General features: G+C 35.9%; 1 protein-coding gene and 1 long non-coding RNA gene across 3 annotated transcripts; both read left to right on the forward strand.

Moving 5' to 3' along the window:
* Nucleotides 1–6422: 6422 nt before the first annotated feature.
* LOC103965512 (protein NRT1/ PTR FAMILY 7.3-like) lies at nt 6423–11973 on the forward strand. The gene is made up of 5 exons (XM_048586361.1): nt 6423–6582; nt 7671–7797; nt 8952–9169; nt 9827–10392; nt 10762–11973. The coding sequence occupies exons 1-5, from the start codon at nt 6553–6555 to the stop codon at nt 11633–11635; spliced, it is 1815 nt and encodes a 604-aa protein (XP_048442318.1). The 5' UTR covers nt 6423–6552; the 3' UTR covers nt 11636–11973.
* Nucleotides 11974–13308: 1335 nt separating this feature from the next.
* LOC125478287 lies at nt 13309–14160 on the forward strand. Of its 2 annotated transcripts, none has more exons than XR_007259125.1 (2): nt 13309–13736; nt 13844–14160. It is a non-coding gene; the product is annotated as an uncharacterized LOC125478287 (long non-coding RNA). The 2 variants fall into 2 exon arrangements; XR_007259124.1 differs by having other exon boundaries at nt 13884–14160.
* Nucleotides 14161–18856: the final 4696 nt, after the last annotated feature.

Consider the following 18856-nt stretch of genomic DNA (forward strand, 5'->3'; position numbering starts at 1 on the left):
ATACACTAGTGAAAAGAAAAAGAAATAGCAAGCCCAAGTGGGCCAACGACATATAAGGATGTTGAGCTAAATGAAAGAAAAGAGAGGTTGGTCTAAAAAAGCATTTAGATTGAGATGAAGTTAGTAAGATAGTAAATAAAAAACATTAATAATAGAGTAAACTTCATATAAGTTCAATTTTGTGAAGAATAGTGCTACACTCACTTATCATCATTTGTATTATCTCTTTAATAGAAGTAGGGTCCACTAACATATGTAGATCTCACCTCTATTCGAGCAAGTTCACCCCACTAAGGCAATGGTTGCCCTGTCAATTGGGCGAAGACAACTATTATCTTAGTGAATAATAATCGTCCCAGTGAATTTCCATTCCGAAAAATAAATTGCCCAGATAATTAGTATTATTTTTTTTTTAAATAATGCTTTTATTGTTTTATCATTAAAATATATCTTCTAACTAAAAGTCATCGTCTCTAGAAACCTCCAGTGTCTCACTCTCTTGAGAAGAGATCCTCTCCAAATCTTTTCCATCAAGGCCACAGGAATAAGTGATCCGAGCCTTTGAAATTTCATCTAACGGCCCACCTGTTTTGACCCCTAAAAAGCTATAATAATTTTTGGCCGTTGGATGAAATTTCGAAGGCCCGGATCACTTGATTAGGTGGCCTTGGTGGAAGAGATCCATAGAGGATCTCTTCTCCACTCTCTTCCCATTTTCTATCTCTTCATCTTCTCTGCCCATCCTTTTCTCCCTCACCTTTGTTTTTTCCCAAGCTTTTTTCCCACTCCACACCAGCACCAAAAGTTTAATCACCCAATTCATCCACAGGACGCCTTGCATCCCCATCTACGACTCATCGAAGAATAAAAGGTTTGCTCAAGATTGTCGTCATGAGCAAGAGGAATCTTGCAGCACCTCGTCATCTTCAGTTGGAATGAACAACGACTCGTCCGATAGGTGGAGGAATCTGGCATCGTATTTGTGTTTCCAGAGCTTGATTCATCTTCAGTTGGAAGGAACAACGACCTAATTGATGGGTCGTCGGAGGGTGAGGCATCAGGCGTTGGAAAAATATATAACATAGATCATGCCAGGCTGACGTCATGTCACCTTAAGCAGATAGGCGGGAGAGAGTATTAGGCCGACTAATTGCCCCATTGATTTTTTTATGGATTTGAGCTTTGTTTGTTGAGTTTGGGAAGAGGTTTTTCAGTGTGATCGAAACACAGAGTGGTATACCATGTGTCATTATGCAAATAGCAGGATGTGTGTGTTAAAAAGTTAATAGCTTAAAAAATAAAATTTTCCACCACTTATATTCCGGTCACAATAAAAAATTTCTCGAGTTTGGAGAATTAAATCACCAATAGGTAAGGCAATTGGAAGGGGTGGAGTTGCTCTTAGAGAGATAGTACAAATAGATGCTAAGAATATCATTTTTGTTTTGTGAATCATTCATGGATTTAATTCACTTTGTTGGGTTAGGTCTATTCACTAATTATGGGACACCAGCCTTTTTTTTAGGGAATTGTTAGTGATACTTCAAATTTGTCATTTTATACTCCTAACAAGTGTATTTTTTTTAGTAATGCTATTCATACCATGTTTTTGCACCATATTTTCATACCACCTTAGGTGGCATTTGATGTGGACAGCCACATCATTTGAAAAATTTGCAAAACTCAAGGAAAGAAAGGAGAAAAACTTCCCGTATTCCACAATCATCATTTAATTAACCAGTTTTTTCTTAATTACTAGTTTATTAAATAATGAACTAAATTTAAAAATCTGATTAATTCAAGTGATGTGGCTATCCACATCAAATACCAACTAAAGTGGTATGAAAATGTGATACAAAAACATAGTATGAATATCATTACTCGTATTTTTTTCTTTAAATATATAAAGTTTGGAGTGAGAATAACAATTTCTTTTTTCTATAATTTTTTTTATTAAATTGTAATAAAAGTAATCCATTATTTGTAAGTTTATCTTTTACTCAATTTTAAGATAAATATCAAAATTAAACATTATTTCTCAATCTTTTTCTTCTACCTTCATCACATTTTTCCTGCTGCTAATGCTATTATGATCACTATAAATGTTGCTTTAATGCTACATACATATCATGTCAAAATGTCAAAAAAAATGCCCATCCAAGAAAATGGAAAGCCATCAAGCAGGTTTGAAAACCTGCAAAACTGCAAATCAATTCAACATGCTGACGCAACACATGGTCCCAATATGGATCAAAAGAGAAAATATCTCCAGATAAAAGAAAAATTTATATTCGTTTCTGCTTATATTCATAAGTAGTAGTTGATCAATCCCTTTATCACGTTAAAAAGGTGATAAGCAAGATGGTGAAGTTGGAAAGAGCCGTGTGCGAATGGAATAGGAGCAGTTGGTTTTCACATTGACTTATTATATGAAAAGGAATCTGGACCGACGGTGCGTCTCAGTGGCTTCTGATCGTCCATTTGAATCGTATGCAGCTAGATGCAAGTTAAATTAGCATAGCTGGCTACGCGAAAAGTGTGAAAATGACTGATTAAACACGATAAAAGAAAATTTTAAAATAACTTTTGCGTTAAACATGACATTGACCAGAAGTTGCTGTCTCCTTGGATGGAAGCCAAACACCATTTTCATGGATCCCCTTGAGCTTTTATTATCTGTAACATGGTGAATATTTTAAATCTGATCGTTGCTACTTGCTACGTATAGTATGTGATTGGTTCAAGGTTTGTCAATTTTATGAACTGGCAAGAGAGAAATATTATATACTAATACGAAAAAAGACATTAGTAGCAAAATACATATACACAAGCAAGAATCATGTGAGTTAGTATCGATCCTCTCTCTCTAAAGATAAGAGTTTTTTATTTTATAAAAGGCCAAATACATGTGCATCACAGTTATTAAATAAACTCAAATGTCTTTGCTCATGTACCTTTTTCGTTTTTTTAACTTGGATGAGGATGAGCCAAACTGGATCTCGTCTTTTAATTCTGCAGATGTTGCTTCTGCTGATGTAAGTTCTTACGAAATCTGAGAATTTTTTTTTTTATTTGAAACAACTGAGAATTTAAGCATGAGATTGTGCATGGTAGCTAGCTTAGCTCTACCCAAAACTCATTCAAAGGAATTGTAGTTGTTGCAAACTTTAAAACAGTAAATACTTTGAAATTGCTTAACTATATTCTCAACATATATTCGTTTGTATCATAGAAATGCTGGACATGCATGAATTAGTCAATCTGCATGCGTCGCTTCAAACGCATGTGATGTTAATTAACATAGAAATGCTTTGAGATAGAAACTGCTTGACGTATCAGTTATAAATCATGGAAAAGGGTATTGCTAGAGAATTCAATTTTTTAAACCAAATTGTATAAGTCGAATGATGTGATTGTTGATAATTGAATTATTAATTAATTATCGATTAATGTGCTCGTTTCCTGTTAGTGACACATCATTTTACAAATTTAGTTTAAAAAATTTGATCTCCTTAATATTATCTATTAATAGTTTTATTATTAGTGTTTCAAACTGCAATAATTAATATATGGCATGCATTATATATACATACATATAAACACACACACACACACACAAACACATTTATATATGTAATTGATCATTTACTAATATATAAGGAGCTCTGTTTTCAGTTTGTGTAGGCTGAAGACGACTCCAGTTGAGAGTCGACAGGAGGTGTTCAAATCAACAAGAAAGAGAAAACAAAAAGTTGATAAAGATGGCCTATAATATAAACAAACGATCGAAAATGATGAAGTAGCTGCACAGTTTTTCCTATAAAACTTCTTTGTTTCTGATTTCTTTTTTTTTTCCCATAAAATGTTTCATTGATCATTCTAGAAGCATGCTGGTACAAGTCTATTAATTTTTTAAGAAAGAAAATCTATTTATTAATAACTCTAATCTTCAGCATGGCCTTCCGTAAGATTTGGAGGTTATAGGCGAGTTTTCAAAGTGGAGCCTTAGAGTTTTTTGGCTACCTGATTTTTTGTGCATTGATATGTATAAAAAGACATCGTTAAATATATGAAAAAGCTTATTTTTACATCAAATATCATTAAAAATTAATATCAAATAAAGAAAGATATACAAAAATTATTTCAATATTAGACGTCTCGCATTTTTAGATCAAATGTACTAATGAAGTTTCCATAATCTAATTTTTCAATAAATTCTTTTTCAATTGCCTATAATTTTACTTTTTGATATTTTTATTGAATTTGAAATGTAAGAGAATATATATATATATATATATATATATATATATATATTATATAATATATAATATATATTTTTTTTAAAAAATTGGGGGATCCTCCGAAATGGAGGCCTTGGATGTCTACTTCGGCTACCCTTAGGGCCGTCTTGATCTTCAGGGAATCCGATGTATATGGTAAAGAAGAAGAAAATAAAATTTATTGAGAGGTCATACAGTAAATAGTATGTACTTTAAGGGGTGAGTCTCATTATTAAGGGCTGAAGGGGCACATGTGGCTTTCTAAAATTTTTGGCCGTGGAAAAATGGTGGTCTAAGCAAGAATCAAGGCCCCACTTAAATTGTAGCCGTCTTTCTTGCTCCATACAACATCGAATTAAACTATGGCGAATAATGATCAATTCGTCATCACCTCCAACTCTATCAGTTACTCCTCATTCAAAACTTGCAGGAGACAGATATAACACAAAGTTAAGTTGTAGAGTTGATTTTGGCAGTTCACGAAGAAGAATTCCTTCCTCCCATATGTCTAATAAATATGACCTCCAAGCTCTATGCATGTATAATTTATCTATTTGTTCACTGTAACAATATTGACTCTAACAGATAATTTAAATAAAACACATGTGGACATACGCCAAGCACACAATGAGTATGGATTGGGCATGTACAGAATGCTAGAATGCCTCACTTAAAATTAAAAAAAAAATAAATAAAAAAAAAAAAAAGAAGGAAGGACGATTAGTGACCCTAAAACCATAATGTCTATGTGACTTGAACTAAGATTGCTCAATCCAATCACGTAGCGGCAGGTGCCTGTCTCGTCTCCTCTTCACATTATTTACATGCATAATGCGATAATGATTTTAGTTGATGCATGCATGCACCCACAACCTTTGAGCTTCACTGGCCCGGCTGCTTCTACTACGTACGCAACCGGGTGCAACTTGGAAAGGTCTATCCCAACAACAAAGTTCTAAAATATTCTGTCCGCTTCAAATTTAAAATTGAATTTTCGTACATTGTTTTCAGCTTTTCTGATTTATCTGGTTATTTTCATCGGATCCGGTTTAATATTGACGTGACTTATCATGATCTCACAAATAAAAAAAGATAAAATCTGGTTATTTTCATCGGATCCAGTTTAATATTAACGTAATTTATCGTGATCGCACAAATAAAAAAAATAAAAATATATGAAAAGTAGAATAGCAGAGAAGCCCGGTCCATTTTCTTCAGTATCCAAAGTCCTGTACGTCGGGTCCAATATATGAGACTGCCGAAGTTTCAGAGTCATATTAAGTCCACAAAAGCAGCAAAAAATAAGTGGACTTCAATTCGCAGAAAGAAACCATGCGTAAGCATTAAAGCAAAACAAAAAACAAATATTAGATTAAAAACAGTCGTTCGGAAAATTAACAGCTACATGTATGTTTCAAACATGTCGGTATCAAAGACAGCCCATAGTCACAACTACTTTTTTTAATATAAGAGGTATCCTAGCACACATTAACAACAAACTAATCTTCTTTTTTCATGTGCCTCCAATATCATATGAGGCTGCAACATACATATTTGATGTTCGGATCAATGGTACAATAAAAGGTTGGATATTATTCTAAGGGTAATGCTAGGTAGATCAACTTTTTAAATCAAATTTTGTAAATTATATGGTATGGTTATTGATAATTGAATTATTACTTAAATATATATTAGCGCTTTTATTTATTATTAGTGACATACATTTATAAATTTAATCTACCTATAGCATTACTCTTCTTCTAAACTTTTACCCTGTTTTCAATTCACTGCCCACAGTGTTTGTTGTATTCACGTGAAAAAGACATCAACTCAGTCACCTATCTTTGATGACTGCTGTATCCAACAATGCCACGCTTCTTTTTCCCACAGATGAAAGCCCCCTTCCCTACCTAATTAGTCCAGCCCGTTTCCACATTTCCTTCGCATTTCCTTGTCACTTGCTTGATCGACTAATTTTCCTGTGAACCAGCTGTGCCTTTTTAATCTCAATTTCTCACATACCTTTCGACATGTAGTCCTAGCCGTTCACTAAATCTTGCCGTCCTATATATATTCAACCCCTCACTCCTACTTCCCCTCTACCTCCAAACAAACACTCATGCTTCGTCTTTTTGTTCCACTAAGATTGGTTCACTTTCTTGGTTTCCCCTACTCATCTTTCTTCTCCCACTTGTTCCAATCTCTCATACTCTTTTGGGGGTGGTGCTCTAGCTAACCTAGTTCTTGTGAGAGTTCAGCTTAATACGTAGCAATGGCTTGCTTAAATGTTTGCAAGGACCAGGTTTGTGATGAATTTTGTATTTCTCTCTTTTGACGTGCAAGCAATGCTACATGTATCATCTATTAGTGATGTATATCAGTTTCCGTTGTACATATCATCCATGTATTTGATGTCTCACTTTGAAGTTTTGAATGCCTCCAGATGTGTGATCACCCACCCGAACATATTTATGGGTGTGGGGAATAATGTCTCACACAACTGTTAGCTACGGCAGATGTTTCACCCATGCATTCAAATTGGGTTTTTACAGGGGCATTTGATATTCCTTTTATCCACATATTCATTCGTATATTATCTGCATCTTCAATTAACCCCTCAAACAGGAAAGAAAAAAAAAAAAAAAGAAGAGGTATATTCATCAAATTATTTTTGGTGATGTTATTTAGAGGCTCATATATAATAATAGGGCCTGCTTTCATTAGACAGTGTTAGACCATCTTCAATGGTTAGGCTAAAAGCTAAATTTTTTTAGTCCGGAAAATTTAGCTTTTAGCCTAAAAATAACTTTTCTGCTCCAACCGTTCTAGCCTAAAATTTTAGCCCGAAATTATTAAAGAATGAACTTAGGCTTTTTTTTTTTGTTAAATTAATTTTTTTTAAAAAAATAAATATGTAAACTATCGTAAATTAATTTTATGAACATTTTAATCTAAAAAATTTTAAATTCCGATAAATATTGTGTAGAGTCCACTCCGATTTCTGGGCTAAATTTTGGGGGGAATTTAGCATTGGTTTAGTATTTAGCATTTAACCCAAAATTTCCCCTTGGGTTGGAGTGGGTTAGGGGAGAAATTTTTGGGGTAATTTGGCTTTTAGCCCACCATTGGAGTTGGTCTTAGTAAGTTTGTCAGTTTGCTAGTTTCGTGTGTCCAAATAGTTATATCAATGTATTTTATCTTTATATTTGTGTGTAGTGCATATGTAGGTAAGTGACGTGTACATAAAGAGCAATGATCTTAATTTATGTACACCAAAAGAAAATTAAAGGTGTTATTTTATCTATTATTGTGCACTGTCTCAAATATTGCATCTAGCTAGGAGGATATATGTATTGCTAGCTAAACTTGTTATCAATTCAAACATTTCAGGGATATGCAGAAGAAAAGAACCAGAAGACAAAAGAAGTTTGTACACTCGACGGAACCATTGATTGGTATGGTCGCCCTGCTGTCCGAGGAAGAACAGGAACATGGGTTGCTGGCATTCTCATATTAGGTAATTAATTGTCTATGATTAAACTGTTTAGCAACAAGATTAGTTTCATTATCTATTTGCATTGACTAATGTTTGAACAGTTTAGTATTTTTTGATAAGAAGAAAATAAATATCAATTTGTTGATTGTGGAAACAATTTGTCTGCTGTTTCCTTATAATTTCTCACTGCTCCAACAACTTTTCCAAAAGCAGTCACATTTGGATTTAATAAAAGTAGGCAGATTGTCTGCCCTTTTGTTTGGATGTCTTTCCTATCATTTTCTATTTGTGCGGTCATAGTTAAGCTACGTCAATATTTTATATTCATATTGTTTTTTGTCTTATTATTTCTATTAAAAAAATCAATATAAAATGTTGACATGGTTTAACCATGACCGCACAAAATAGGAGAGGATGGTAATAACATCCAAACAGGAGAGCAGACAATCTGCCTCCTTAATAAAAAAGGAAAATAGATTTCATATGTCATATTTTGTCAGTATTTGTTGTGTGTGTGTGTGTGTGTGTGTGTTCTAGAAATTAAAACTTAATGTAATTCTTAATTAGTTTTATTGTCTGATTAGTTGGATCATCAAAATCATGAGTGTATATATTCTAGAAATTAAAACTTAATGTAATTCTTAATTAGTTTTATTGTCTGATTAGTTGGATCATCAAAATCATGTGACACTTGTGAGTTACTTTGTTTTGGGGCTCATGATGTGATATATAAGATCATAAATGTCTATACAAACAGTATATGGTTTGCCCAAATGGTCCAAGAAGGGAAGACTTAATCTTCTGTAGCTCTAATGATCTACTTCATACCTTCGGACTATGATGTCTCTTTCTGAAAACACAACAACACCAACAAAAAAAAATTTATCTTACTAAGTGGAATCGGTTATATAAATTCTAAAATGTCATTACGCTTGTTTTTATGTCATATCTTCTATTAGATTCAAGTAATCTAAAATTTTTCTTAGAATCACTTTCCTAAATCTTTCTAATTTTTCATCTACCCTTTTGACCCTAAGCTTCTATGATTCTATCTCGTAATCACATTAAAGAAAATATTACATGTTCATCCCTGTGCAATTATTAATGATCGCATCCGTGCGTATAACAATATTTAATCTGTTTTTTAATTGGCAAACTGTTCTCTGTCTGATCAGTAAATCAAGGGTTGGCAACATTGGCATTCTTTGGAGTAGGAGTGAACCTGGTATTGTTTTTGACAAGGGTGTTGGGTCAAGACAACGCAGCGGCTGCAAATAACGTCAGCAAATGGACTGGAACAGTTTACATATTCTCTCTTCTTGGTGCTCTCCTCAGTGACTCTTACTGGGGGAGGTACAAGACTTGTGCTATCTTTCAAGTTATTTTTGTCATTGTAAGTTATTTACTAATTACTTTAACATTCAATAATTACATTAATTTTTTCGTCAATAATTGGAATCCATGGTTTATTGAAAAAAATATTGTACCAATAAGAATTCAATTGGTGTGACTTACTCATCCCAAAACTCCAAGTTGATGTTTGAAAATTAAAGCAGCTCATTCGTTTTTTTTATTATCTAAACTACTAATTTGTTTATTCTTGAAAAATCTAAAAAAAAAAAATGACAGAACTTATATATACACGAAATTTATATGTTTGAATGTCCTTCATAGTTGAGATTAATTTGGTACAGATTATGACTCAAAAGAAAAAAATAAAAAATAAAAAGGTGAGACATGTTAAACTCAAGTTTGAGGCAAATTAAAAGGATAAGTGAAATAGCTAGCTAGAATTAATCTAAAATAAATTAAGCACCACCGTTTTAACTCTCTTCCTCTCTAGACTAATTAAGATGGACTCACTTCATAGATAAACCTGATGATTGTCATTTTTATTTGTTCACCACATTTTTAGACCGTTAAGGGAAAAGAAAAGCCCTTGGCTGTCTTCTCTTTTCCCTTATTTAGGTGTACTATATTGTGACGATCAGCATTGTTTTAATTTCTTGCAAGTAAATATACACTCACGTAAATTTATTTTTTCGAGCAGGGTTTGTCATTGTTATCGCTATCGACGTACATATTCTTACTCAAGCCTAAAGGCTGTGGTGATGAAAAGTATCCCTGTGGAGACCACTCGACCTTTGAAATCGGATTGTTCTACATCTCTATATACCTTATCGCACTTGGAAATGGTGGTTACCAACCTACTATAGCTACATTTGGTGCAGACCAGTTTGACGAGGAGGACCCGAACGAAGGGCACTCAAAGATATCCTTCTTTAGCTTCTTCTACTTGGCTTTGAATCTTGGCTCTCTCTTTTCAAACACAATCTTGGGATATTTTGAAGATAAGGGAATATGGACTCTAGGGTTTTGGGTATCTACTGGCTCTGCTGCCATGGCTTTGGTCTTGTTTCTATGTGGCACTCCAATGTACAGGCATTTCAAGCCTCAGGGAAACCCTCTCTCTAGGTTTTGTCGGGTGGTCGTGGCTGCAACAAGAAAATGGAAGGATGAGATGACACCAAGTGGGGAAGATTTGTACGAGGGAGAGGATGAGAATAAATGCTTTCAAAACGAGAGTAGGAAAATATTTCACACCCACGGATTCAAGTAAGTTATATATATGTTTTTTAGATCTTAATAGATAATATCAATAGTCACAAGAGTCTCTTTGGGAGCATTGTCTTAATGAGATTCTTTCAGTATTAGAGATTTTAAAAGCTCCAACGGAATGCTTGCTGATTTGTATATCACGAGCAACTGTCACTCCTTCGTAGCTTCGGAGAAACAGGTATCAGGTGTTTCACTAGAAAGTACTAAAACTGCTTTTCTAGGCGGAGAAAAAAAAAAAAAAACCATGGTTTTTTATTTCAATCAAATACTGCTAAACATGCTTAGTGCACTGCCGAAAGTACTCCAAATAGATTAGTAGTTGACCAATGGTAAATCCTAAACCGATCCATGTTAATCTTTCGACAGATTCTTGGATAAAGCTGCAATCATCACACCAAAGGAGATGAACCAAATGGGCAAGGGGGCTCAAAATCCATGGCGCCTTTGCACAGTGACACAAGTAGAAGAAGTGAAATGCATACTTAGACTACTCCCAATCTGGCTGTGCACAATTCTCTACTCTGTAGTTTTTACTCAGATGGCATCACTCTTTGTAGAACAAGGTGCTGCAATGAAGACCACCATTTCAAGCTTTCACATTCCCCCAGCCAGCATGTCAAGCTTTGACATTCTCAGCGTAGCGGCTTTTATTTTCATTTACAGGCGAGTTCTTGACCCGCTTGTTGCTAGGCTGATGAAAAAGGGACTCACTGAGCTTCAAAGGATGGGAATTGGTCTTGTTATTGCAATCCTGGCAATGATTTCAGCAGGAGTCGTAGAGTTGTTCAGGTTAAAGTATGAGGCAAAAGACTGCAACACCGATTGCGAAACTCCAAGTTCATTGAGCATATTTTGGCAAGTTCCTCAGTATGTGCTTGTAGGAGCATCAGAAGTGTTCATGTATGTTGGTCAACTGGAGTTCTTCAACGGACAAGCACCTGATGGATTAAAGAGCTTTGGGAGTGCACTTTGCATGACTTCAATATCACTTGGAAACTATGTGAGTAGCTTACTTGTTACAGTTGTGATGAAGATTTCTACGAGGGATGGCATGCCTGGATGGATCCCTGGAAACCTAAACAAAGGTCATTTGGAAAGGTTCTACTTTCTCTTAGCAGCTTTGACAACAGCTGATCTTTTGGTCTACGTATTATGTGCAAAATGGTACAAGTATATCAAGTTTGATGGAAAAGGTGGAAATGACAGTGGCAATATTGGGCAAGCTGAACTTAGAGTTTAATCAAATCTAGGGTAAAAAAAAGGAGGGTAAGAAAAAATGTAAAAGTTATTGTGTGTGTCGGTTATATGTAATTTCATATTTGTAGCACTCCTACTGGTGTTACCATTTTGTGTTGAGTCTTAACATTGAGAGAAGGAAGCTATAACTTTACAAGAGTTTGTTTGAAAGGAGAGGACCGTCATGGGGGTACATAGAGCCAATGCTTGCAATGATACTAGAGAAATGCCTTTTCCATTTTTCCAAGTTGAGCACAAGGTGTTGTACGGATGTAAAACTCAATGCAATCTTTGATGTAGCCTACACTACAATGTGGAATAAAATGCATTTCCTTATTATAATTGTACCTAAGCTATTCTTTGTCTTCCTTATTTAAATTTATTTTGTTTTTATACAAGCGATATTTCGCACTAAATTTATCTAAATTACGATAAGAGTAGTTTGAACTTGTGTGATAAAAAAGAATGCTGAACATACAGTGCTTTGATCAGCTTAGCTAAGCCTAAGTCAACTTTATTTAAGATTTTACATCAAGCTTTTTCTAGCTAACTCAGTTTAAATGGCAGATGCAAAAGATAACTTTAATTTATTTTCTTAAGATTGATAATATAAGCCGTGCATGAATTGAATATGAATATGAATATGAGCGGTGTCTTTTGAAGCTCAATTTCTTTGGAAAAGGGGTTTTGGATGCAAAGTCAGACCAACCAATTTGGATTCTTGTCAACAAAAAGAACTATTTCCTATCACTGTCACTGTCACTGTCCCATCCTTTTCTATTTTATCAAGTTTTTATTTCCATCACAATAAATATGATAATTAGGTGTACCAATGATTTAGTATAAGAAAAAAAGGACAAGGGTTCTCTGCCCCTTTCTTCCTTTCCCTTCCTTCTCTTCTTTTGTTTCAACGATTATGACTTTACCTTGCAGAAATAGAAGAAAAAGTAAGAAGAAAACAAAAAGGATTGGGAGGGTGGGGTGGGGTGGGGTGGGGTGGGGGTTGGGGTGGGGAAGAAAAAAAAAGGAGAGAATCTCGTCCGTAAAAAAAAACCTTGTGAGATTATGATAAGAACAAAGAATTATTTCATGAATTAACAACATTCATATCCAAAGACATACTAGATTCACTGTATGTGTATGAAATACGACTCTTGTAAAGCACTTCTCTTTCTGCAAAATCTTTCTTCTAACTTTAAGAAAGCACTTAGAGATTATATGCATGGGTTGCAAAATGATGGGCTAATTTGAGATTATGTTGCTTTTGAAAAAAACAACTTATAAAAAAAAATCTGGAATATCAAACATGTTTGGTAAAACAAAAAAAAAAAAAAAAAAAAACTATTGTCAATGACTGTTGAAAAGCTTAGAAAAGCAAAAACATGATCTACCATGATTCTAAAAAAAGAAAGTATTTTTTTTTCTCAAAGCATAGTACCTAATGCCGATTTAATAAAAAAATTTAAATCATAAGTATAACTCCACATATTTTAAAAAATTGCAATATTACCACTGCATTATTCTCTTTGACAATTAGGTATCATTTGTCATGTCGTAAGACCACTAAATAGTACTAATAATATAGAATAGATGTTTGGTGAGCTTCTTAGGTCTTGTTTGACAGCTCATATAAGGGATCATATAGTATTAATAGTAAGAAAAACTAATGAAAATGGCTTGAAAATTTTGAGTTTTAATGATAAAGATAAAATAAAAGGTAAAATGAATAGTATCCTGTTTGACTTTTTAGTATAAAAATATAATTTTTCGTTAAAGTAAATAGTATCACGGCCATTTCGTGAATACTCTCGGTAATAGTATCGTCCCAGTTGTTTGGTGCCTTGTGTAGCCACCGGATAAAATAATCCTGTCCCACCATTTTCAGACACTCCACACCCGCTTAGTTATCCTCTCCAATAGGTTGGTATAATTAGTCGGGTTCACGCTCTCGTTGGCTCTTCTCCGACCCTCTCTGCTCCTGCGCAACGCGAACTCCACCAAGGTATTGCTGCTTTGTCTCTCCCTCCTTCTCAACCGCCAGCAAAGGCTCCGGCGACGGAGGAGCCCAAGAAGGAAGAAAAGGCAGCCAGGCAAACGAAACCCAGGTTTTCAATTATGGTGCTTCTGGGTTTTCAATTTTTTTTTCTTCTGGGTTTTCATCTTCTTCATTTTTTTTGCTTATGAATTTTCAATTATGGTGCTCGAATTCAAGATTTATGGTCACGTTCTTCAATTTTTGCATCTGGAGGAAGACTCGACGCTACAGCTAAAAAAGTCGGCGGCGATAGGGAAGGTGATCAAGATTAGGCCTCGTACAAGCTCTCCGAAGCGAGCAATAAGGAGAAATCTGCTGCCAAAACAACTGCCGTTTCGAAACCCAAATCGAAGAAGACCAAAACGACTTTCCATGTTGATTATTCTATCAAATTTTTTTCCTTTTTTTCATTTTATTAATAGTTTTTTTGTTTTTAAACTAAGATGTAAATTGATTTTTTCATAAAAAGTAATAATAATACGATTTATCCTGTACAATACCAAGCACAATTTTAAATAGTCGACTTTTAGTTTGATACCGCATCAAACGTCCGACTAATTTAATCAGTACTATTCAGTGACTAATTATCCTTTCTAACTGAAATAGTCAGTACAGTTCGATCTGCCAAACGAATCCTTATTAAATAATTATCGGATTATTTAATGAGTAAATTGTAACTATGGTCTCTTAACTTTAACTCAATTGGAGAAACGGTATTTCAACTAAAAATTCATTATCATTGGTCCATCAACTCATCAAAACGTGCATCTATAGTCTCTCAACTAAAAATACATTACCATTGGTCCCTTAACTTTAATTCAACTAGAGAAATGGTCATTTAACTTTAACCCAATTATAGTTATGGTCCTTCCAACATAACTCGTTTTGACAAAATTTTTAACGTAGTTGACGAAAATGATCATAATTACACACTTTGATGAGTTGAGGAATCCTTATTATATAAATGGTTATCCCAACATAACTTTTTTTTGACAAAATTTTGACGAAATTAATGAAAATGACTATAACTACACATTTTGATAAGTTGAGAGACCAATAGTAATGGATTTTTAGTTGAGGGACCATTGCTACAATTTACTCTTATTTAATCTAGCCTCACTTATTTTGCACCTTTCACACCCGATTATTTATCTTGTCCAAAACCTTTATATTTTTAGTTGGGTGGATCTCTCTTGCTCACACCGGCTCACTCCATCCTTTCTCGCAGCACTCTTCTTCCACTATCTCACATTGCCTGCTGCTATCTCTCATTTGGATCCCAAGTTCGTCTTCGCCACCTTCTTCTTTTTCTCTCTCTGTTCCTCTCTCCTCCTTTACACACACACACACACACATACACACACACACCTCTCTCTGACAACAAAACTTCCATGGGTTGAAGGAGGAAGACAATGATTCAAATTCTTCCAATCTGGGCTTCGACAACGAGATGGACAACGAGGAAATGAGCTAGCCTCCGACGAGGAAAGGAATAGCAATTCGGATCCGAGCTCTGACGAGGCGGGGGACATGAATTTGGATCTAGGCTCCAAATTCTCGACCCCGACCACCACTCATCTGCCATCGGTAGCCGATGGTGGGATTTGATGCATGGAGAATATGGTGAAGAAAGGAAGACACGACTGGGAAGAAACCTGGGTTTTTTTCCTTCTTTTTTTTTTTTTTTTTAAATTTTGTCTGTAATGGTGTTTACTTCTTTTTTTCTTTATGTTATTTTTTCTCTTTCTTTTTTTCATTTTTACAACAATTATTTTGTGAATTTTTTTTTTTAAATCATTGTAGTCCAACGTATTGTCCGATACACAAATTAATTTGATACAACACCTAACGTTCGACTAGTTTAGCTAGTATTATTCGACGACTATTTATTCTATTTGACTGAAATAGTCAGTACAGTCCGATGTGCCAAATGAAGCTTTATTATATTACATTAAATGTCATATCCATTTTAGGCATTTAACATATTCAAAACAATTTATATAAAAGTTTACCAAACACTCAAACACTATTTGTTTTGTTTTGTTTTTGTTTTTTTTTTTTTTTTTTTTTTTTGTTAAAATCACTTTTACCAAAAAAAAGTTTATCAAACACTTAACAACTTTATTCGACAACTGTTTATTTTCATAACACAACAGAAGCAATTTTTTAAAACAGCATAGCAGTACCAAACAAACCCGAAGCGCCTTCTAGAAGTTATTTTTCTTTTGTTTTTTCAAAAGTAATCTTTAGAGTATGTGGCAAATTGAAGTTTGGTAGTTGACCAACTTCCCCATAATTAGGATATCATCATTTAGCCCATTTCCAATCGTGGCGGCTTAGGGCTACATGTGACAGTCTGTCCCGAAAATATCAAAAACGTACGTGTGAAAAGACAGTTTTGCCCCTAGCTCGATTTCGTTACGTTTATTATTTGTTTTTGGGGTTTTGTTGGCATGTTTGGTGCCACACACACCTTCCCACACACCACAACCTTTCTCCCTGTTTCTCTGCACCTGTCCTGAGCCCCATTCCTTCTCTTTTTCTTCGAAAACGTACGGACACACACACAAGCACACTAAACCTCCACAGATCGAAGGAGCTGAGCACATATTCGAGCTCGTGAGGCTCGTACGAGTCCAACCATACCATTTCCAGGTAAGAACTCCAATGTTTTCACGTCGATTCGACGATGTCCGATTTGGATACTATTCATGCACACGTGATTTCTCACGTTTTAGGGAAAATGAAGCTTGTAGATAGCTTGGTGAGGTCCCAAGGAGGCTCGGAGTAGTTCGTTTGAGGGAATTGGACGTCGGGATCGTTGTTTTCGAAGTTGGCCGGAGTTGGTTCGATTTTTCAAGTGAGATTTAGTGGTTTTTAGCCCTTAAAAGTTGTATGGTTGTGTTCCTCTAGTTCTAGGTTTCATTTTGGTACCAAAATCGTGGAATTTGGTTGAAAAACGAAAGAGTTAGGACGTTTTAAAAAAAAATTTCCAGTTTTCCAGCGCCGGCGACGTCGCCGGGGAAGAAGACGGAATATTCCGTCAAGTCTGACGGAATATTCCTGACGCCGTTGACGGAATCCGTTAGGGATGACGGAATATTCCTAACTACGTCAGTTGACGCCGTCAGTGTGCCAAGCACATGCCTGCGCGTGGCCGGCGCGTGCGGCGGTGAAAATTTTTTCTAAAAATTTGTGGATGTTCGTGAGGTTGGGTAGATCACGTTGGTGTATTCATACACTCCATTTGAGCAATGTATGAGAAGTTATTTCGAAAGTTTGGTTATGTGCTTTAAAATTAACGTTTTTGTAGTTATTTCGCATATAGGTGAGACATATCCCGAGGACGAGCGTGGTCACTCGAGGCAGGGGGCTACAACCCTTCCACTTATCAGTGAGTGGCCTTTTGGTTTTCCGTATATACCTATATACTTATATTTTCCCAGAAATTGATTTAAATATTTATTTGTTATATGCCATGCATTATATTATTGTCAGTTATGCATCATTAGTTGCATTATTGGGCGTATATATTTATATACATATGCATATTTGGTGTTGTGGACGCATAGGTAAGTGTCAGGTAAATGTTATTCATGTTTACTTTTAAATGGTGATTCGAGATGCTTAGAGAGCTCATAACCTGCACCCCCGGTGTTAGTGCTCCCGCCCAGAGTAGGGCACAGTCCTTCACGTGTTGTTCACCTCCCGCACCACACGCTCAGCTTGGATCCAAGTTAGGTGCACAGTCCTGTCGTACAGACCACTTTAGGTGGTTCCGACTCGTAGGTGACCCGCGATTATTCGCACAGTCTTCACGTGATCGTAGCACTAGAGCGTTTATATGTATTACACCCAGGCCTGTCGTACAGACCACTTTAGGTGGTTCCGACTCGTGGGCAAGTTTAGTTATTGTGATTGAGATCTGAGCTCTAGATGCAGCCGTACAGGTCACGTTAGGTGACACCGGCTGCCAGATTATATATTATTGATGTGATTTATACCTGAGCACTTGCATTTCATTTTGAGGTTCCGACATGACATATTCTTGAGCATGTTTGGCATATCTATATATACGTACATATGTTTATTTTTTGGGAAGTATACAGGTTTTACAGCGAGGGGTTAGAATCTTGTTTTGAAATGGTTTCGAAAAGCTTTGTTTTTGCCCACTCACGCTTTTGTTTTGCGCCCCTCCAGGTTCTAGCTACATAGCAGGTTCTGTGGTTTCCCAGAGGGCTTTCTCGGCATTTCTGATAGACGATCACCAGCGTAGGGCCACCTTCGGGTGTACTGTTGTAGCGTCATTTTAGTTTGGACTGCTTTAGGCTTTCTGCTCTGAACTTGTGTCACTTACGCTAGCACTTACTACTTCTACCTTATGTATGCTAGTTTTTATTTATTCGTACTTTTACGTTACTATTTTTTTTAGCTTCCGTACTGTGCACATGGCTACGTCACTTCCACGTGACGCCCAGCATGCCCTGATCTCGTTCGGGGTATGTCAGTTTGGTATCAGAGCCTAGGTTTGGCAGTCTTGTACTTTTGTGAGTATTCTAATGGTTTTGGTGTCTTCTGTCAGAACTATGCCGCCTCGTCGAGAACCACGTCGCTCTGCTGAGCCTAGTTTCCCCGATATTGCTCAGCTGGGGGAAGCTATTGCTACAACTATTCAGTCGGCGATCCGCCCTCCCCAGAGGACTCCTCTGGAGACTATGTATAATTTGAAGTTGGATAAGTTTGAAGGTAATGAAGGTCATGAGGGTGCAGAGCGATGGTTAGAGCACATTGAGAAGACTTTTCGTGTTCTGAATAGTCAGGGGAATCTTTCTGTCGAGAAGTGGGTAGAGACGACCTCGTGGTTTCTGGGTTCGGAGTCTGCAGCCTGGTAGGAGCAGGAACTTCGTCATTTGACTCCAGCTGAGAAGACTGATTGGAATGTTTTCATAAATTTATTTAAGAGAAGGTTTGTGCCCCCTGAGTACATTGATCGTAAGAAGCAGGAATTTACTGAGTTGAAACAGAGGAAGCTGACAGCGAATGAGTATTATCGGAAGTTCATTGATTTGTCTCGCTATCATCCTGAGATTGCTGGTAATCCGGCAAAGATGCTTCGTCGTTTTCGCTTAGGCACTAAGAAGAAATGGCGTTCGATGGCAACCACTACTCATTGTGATACTTACCAGGACT

This window comes from the organism of the source record quoted next, unplaced genomic scaffold (genome assembly GCF_019419815.1).
Source record: "Pyrus x bretschneideri cultivar Hongxiangsu unplaced genomic scaffold, Pyrus_bretschneideri_v1 Contig24, whole genome shotgun sequence".
NCBI lineage: Eukaryota > Viridiplantae > Streptophyta > Magnoliopsida > Rosales > Rosaceae > Pyrus > Pyrus x bretschneideri.

Bases quoted from the DNA above. Each gene is read 5' to 3' on its own strand.
- LOC103965512 (XM_048586361.1), top strand. From the start codon at position 6,553: ATGGCTTGCTTAAATGTTTGCAAGGACCAG. The intron at 9,170-9,826 runs GTAAGTTATTTA...TTTTTCGAGCAG, and splicing joins TTCAAGTTATTTTTGTCATT to GGTTTGTCATTGTTATCGCT. The intron at 10,393-10,761 runs GTAAGTTATATA...ATCTTTCGACAG, and splicing joins TTTCACACCCACGGATTCAA to ATTCTTGGATAAAGCTGCAA.